We start from the raw sequence: 5,568 nt of genomic DNA, 5'->3' as shown, positions 1-5,568 counted from the left end.
CGAGGGGCGTTGGTCGCTCCGAGAAAACAGGACTGGCGAAGAGGGCGTGGGTCGAAGCACGTGGGGAAAGGCCCGGCGTGCATTCACTAAACTCACTGCGTTCAGGACGCCTCTGCTCGCGTCGCTTCTTCCTACGGGGCTCGCGGGGCGCCGAAGACAGAAGATGGGCGGGATCACTCACCGACGAAGCGAGGGCGAGTCTCGAGCGGAGAGTAGAAACAGGCATCCCGTCGCAGAAAAGGCAGCCGCCTTTGGTGAGCGCTGCCTCGGCGTGCTCAGGGCCGAGACAGGCAGCACACTGTGTGTGTCTGTCAGACACGTGCAGGGGAACCCCGCAGGATTGACAGAGAGAGAGAGGCATTATAAACAACGCCTGTACGCTGTGAAAACAGTGGTTTTGCTCTTTTAGATAGAGAAATAGAGGAAAAAGGATACTCGTCGGATGCCACAGGGAAACGCTCAGCTGGCAGATGCCGAAATGCGAAGCTGTTCCGCTGGAAGACCTTTCGACGACGAGCGGCTTCAGAATCCGGAGAAGATCAGCGACGAGGTGAGTCGAGCTGAAGGAGATTAAATCTGTCAAATGGCGGATTTTATCTGTATTTATATGCTATGGTCACGTGTAGTTTCGCGCGCTTGACTTTGGCAGTGTGCCAAGCGCCCCGATTGGTTCGCGCGCCTCTGCTTATCCGTCATTGGTTCGTGCAGTTGCCCACAGCACAGCCTATCAGCACGCTCGCGCGAGCCTGATGCTCTCGCCTGTGCTGCAGCAATGCGTTTTAAAATAAAGGCTTCAATATTCTCGAGAAAAGGAGTTTTCCCCACAGCGTTTGCAACGCAGTACGAGAGAACGTTCTCGTAAGGGAACATTAAATCAGTCCCTTAAATGGCGGGACATTTTGAAACACTGTCTGGAAGCTGAAAACTTTTCTCTTAAAAAACATAGCTGCTACTTTAATTTATTATAGTAAAATTGCAGTAAACATGTTTTTAGCTGATTTTTTTACCATTGTAATAGCCACAGTTTTACTAAAAATAAGCCTACCGTGTTTCTTTTGTTTATTTCGTAATAGTTAACATGACTAACTTTATTAAGACTGTTAAGAAATCGAAATACTGTAACTTAGCCTAACGTACTTGTTGATGATACAGGAAAGCCTAGAACAGGAAGACTAGAATATGAATACAACATGATGAACCCCTAGGTGTATCTAGGTCACAGTAAATCATATTCATTTAACGTTACTTTCTATAAATGTAACTTAGCTAAAATCACATGGCAGCTCAAAATATTACTGTTAGCCTTTCCAGCTCAGCTTCAAGATCATAGTCAGTAGAGTGTTTGCATTGTCCCAATGGAACATATTCTGACATGTGTAAATCTAATACTGAGTTTTAAAATAACTTGTGTGTGTGTGTGTGTGATTTCAGGTCACGTGGAAAGCAGATGATCATGGCAAACAAGGTATGGGAAGAATTCATTAAAACATAAAAATCATAATGGTTCTGATTCCATATGTTCATAACAGTCTTCTGATTCCATATGATTGCACTAAAAGTATGCAGAAGGTTTGGATTTGCTACAGCAAGATTACGATTTTTAGATTCCACCCATCTTTCTTTCTTTTTTTCATTTTTTTAACTAGGCTCTGTCATTTAGAAACATGACTTTTCCTATCACTAATATCTTAATGACACATCTCTACCTTTTTTAATCCAGCCAGATGATCTGACAGTTGCTGCTCGCATCTTAGCCTACCTGATGGAAAATTCTTGCTGGATGAATGACCTTCACCTTTAAATCAGCCTTGCCAAGACAGAACTGCTTATGGTTCAACTTTCAGCCAAAACATACTTGCTGTGATCCTGCTGATTTGCCTTATCATTAGGAGGATCAGGCCCTTCCTTTTGGAGCTACACAACTCTCTTGTTCTATCCAGACTGGGCTATTGTAATGCTCTCCTGGCAGCTCTTCCAGTATCAGTCAAACCTCTGCAACTGATCCAGATGCTGCAGCAAGAGTTGTCTTTAAAGGTAGCCCTATGCCTAAACTCACTGCTTCAGATCTATGTGTCTCCAGAAGCATGTGTTCTGCAAGTGAACAGCGCCTTGTGGTGCCATCATCCCAAAGAGACACAAAACCACTTTCACTGACATTTACCTGGACTGTTTCCTGGTGGTGGAATGACCGGCGCAACTCAACACATTTTCAAGAAACTGCTAAAGATTCATCTTTTTCATAAACACTTCACCCAATAATACTAAATCTTTGTAAAAACTTGCTATGTGTACTGTGCTAGACTAACTGGGACTTGTCACTGAACTTGTTGCTTTTTATTATCTTTAATTATTATCTTAATTAGTCACTTTGGATAAAATGTAATTGAAAATGTTAAAATAAGTTATACTGTAAAGGTATAGGGTAATTGCTTTTTATTGTGGATATTTTTACATGTTCTTATATACTAAGCTTCTATTTCCTATCAATCACTTATCTTGATGTTTAGTGTTTGTTCAATTACTAATACTGTAAATATGCAGGTATTCTGTACTCATACATTTAGTTAATTTAAAAGAAATTGACTGTACATTTGCTATTATTAAGAACTTAAATTAAGATGTTGTGAAATTGGATCTGTTCAAATAAAAAATAAAACTGTTGTATTTGAATTTATGTACTTGTGTGCATTTTTTATACATAATTTCATTGCTATTTTACACAGAAAAACTATATTAAAAGAAAATTACTGTAGATAGACAGCATTATTATATAAAATAATTTCATAAAACCTTACATTTACAGTATTTAATTGTTTTAAAGGTGTATATGACTTTTTTAAACATTAAAAATCCCAATAATTACATAAGATTTAATGTAATTTTAAAGATATAATCTGTTATTTAATTATGGAAAATTACTGTATTTTAACGAGATTGTTTTTTGCTGTTATTGTACGGTAATTTTCTGGCGCCCCAGCTGCCGGAATAATACCGTTTTTTCAATTTTTTTTTTTTTACAGTGTGTGTATGTGTAATTACACACTTCTGATAAAAATGGTACCACATTTTCTCTGTTTTTTTTTTTACAGTGTGTGTGTGTGTGTCAGTCAGTGTTTGTTTGTTGTTTAATGTGACACAGAGACACTGAAGAGTTATAAAAAGGAAGTCTAAATCCAGCACAGAGGGGTTCAGTGAATGTGTGTGTGAATGTGTGTAAGTGTGTGAGTGTGTGTGTGTCAGAGACGCTGTAGAAGGACAGAGTGCCGGCCGACACGTCCACAAACACTCCTGCTCTCTTACAGGATCCTGGACCAGCAGAAACAGCAGTGGAGTTATTATTGTGCCAGACAGTGAATCTGTCATAAGAGCAGCTCAGACTCCAGGACTTCTGATTCCATCCAAACCCACAGTCATCACTCTCTCCTTTCCTCTTGATTCCTTTATATGACACTGATATATAAGCATAATCTCCACTCCATTCAGCCTCCCAGTAACAGCGTCCAGTCAGACTCTCTCCACACAGAACCTGAGGATCAAACTCAAATCTCTCTGGATGACGAGGATACGACTGACTCTCTTCCATAAGCGTCACCTTTCTGTTCTCCTCAGACAGAGCGAGGAGAGTGTGTGCTGTGTTTGGATCCAGTGTGAGATCAACGGCATCTGAACACAAGAACACACACATTACAACAGCAACATTTACAACAACACACACTAAAACTGTGTTTGAGGACTTACATCTGTGTAGTCTTGATGTCATCATGAACTCTCCTCCGTGATCCACACTAGAAAACACACACACACACACACACACACACAAAATAATTAAACAAAACTTTAATTAAAGTCAATATTAATAAATAAGATTTTCTTGTTGATCAAAGGAAAATAAACTAATTATCACACACTCTCTCTCTCACTCACTCACTCTCTCACTCACAGACACACACACACACACACACACAAACTCTCTCTCACTCACTCTCTCTCTCACAGACGTACACACTCTCTCTCACTCACTCTCTCAATCTCTCTCTGACACACTCTCTCTCTCACTCACTCACACACACACACACACACACACTCTCTCACTCACAGACACACACACACACACACACACTCTCTCACTCACTCTCACTCACAGACACACACACACAAACTCTCTCTCTCACAGACACACACTCTCTCTCACTCACTCTCTCACAGACGTACACACTCTCTCTCACTCACTCTCTCTATCTCTCTCTGACACACTCTCTCTCTCTCACTCACTCACACACACACACACACACACACACACTCTCTCACTCAAAGACACACGTCACAGGTCGGGGTGGAGCGCCAACGGGCCGCCCACCCCTCCGCCCGCGTGCCGCCCCTGAGGAGCTGACCGTGGACACAAAGGAGGCAGACACAGAATTAAAAATAAATATTCTTTATTAAATAATAAAAACAATATAAAGTCCCTTCCACATCCTCTTTTCTTCGGGAGCAGGTTCTTCCAGCATCAGCAGGCTCTTCCAGCATCAGCCGGCTCTTCACTAGCCTCAGGCTCTTCCAGCATTAACAGGCTCTTCCAGCATCAGCAGGCTCTTCCAGCATTAGCAGGCCCTTCCGGCATTAGTCGGTTCTTCACTAGCCTCAGGCTCTTCCAGCATTAACGGGCTCTTCCAGCATCAGCAGGCTCTTCCAGCATTAGCAGGCCCTTCCGGCATTAGCCGGCTCTTCACTAGCCTCAGGCTCTTCCAGCATTAACGGGCTCTTCCAGCATCAGCAGGCTCTTCCAGCATTAGCAGGCCCTTCCGGCATTAGCCGGCTCTTCACTAGCCTCAGGCTCTTCTAGCATTAACGGGCTCTTCCAGCATCAGCAGGCTCTTCCAGCATTAGCAGGCCCTTCCGGCATTAGCCGGTTCTTCACTAGCCTCAGGCAGAGAGTGGAAGATACATGTAACTCACAGCGTTAGCAGATTCTTCACTGGACTCAAGCAGAGAATGGATACATGTAACTCACAGCGTTAGCAGAGTCTTCACTGGACTCAGGCAGAGAGAGGAATTCATACGTGTAACTCACAGCGTTAGCAGGGTCTTCACTGGACTCAGGCAGAGAGAGGAATGAATACATGTAACTCACAGCGTTAGCAGGGTCTTCACTGGACTCAGGCAGAGAGAGAAATGGATACGTGTAACTCACAGCATTAGCAGGTTCTTCAAGCATTAGCAGGTTCTTCACTGGACTCAGACAGAGGGAGGAATAGACACGTGTAACTCACAGCATTAGCAGGCTCTTCAAGCATTAGCAGGTTCTTCACTGGACTCAGACAGAGGGAGGAATGGACAGCTGTGATTGCAAGTGAACAGCAGAAATAATTCCCACACTCACATTTCCACCACACACTGTAAGGTTTCACTCGTGCTCATTTCCACAATAAAACTGCAATTCAACAGACTCAGTGTAACAAGGCTTCCGCCCGCAATCCAGCCGAAGTTTTCTCTGGCTCTCTCATCTGGCTCTCTCATCTGTCTCTCTCGTCCTCTCTCTCCCGCGGCCTCCCGCCGCGACCGCGGCCA

The 5,568-nt window shown here is 43.2% G+C and overlaps 1 protein-coding gene across 2 annotated transcripts in view; it reads right to left on the bottom strand.

Annotated features, from left to right (window-relative positions):
• Positions 1-806: 806 nt before the first annotated feature.
• LOC311294934 (uncharacterized protein) overlaps positions 807-5,568 on the bottom strand; it is a 453,797-nt gene continuing 449,035 nt past the window's right edge. For both annotated transcript variants that reach the window (XM_084416040.1, XM_084416041.1), the window contains exons 12-13: positions 3,739-3,785; positions 807-3,663 (exon numbers count right to left, since the gene is read on the bottom strand). In XM_084416040.1, coding sequence (XP_084272166.1) covers positions 3,104-3,663; positions 3,739-3,785 — 607 coding nt within the window. In that variant the 3' untranslated portion in view covers positions 807-3,103. The remainder of the gene's footprint in view (positions 3,664-3,738; positions 3,786-5,568) is intronic.

Source organism: Rutilus rutilus, assembly GCF_951802725.1.
Source record: "Rutilus rutilus genome assembly, chromosome: 1".
Lineage (NCBI taxonomy): Eukaryota > Metazoa > Chordata > Actinopteri > Cypriniformes > Leuciscidae > Rutilus > Rutilus rutilus.
This window is presented reverse-complemented; position numbering and strand designations above follow the sequence as displayed.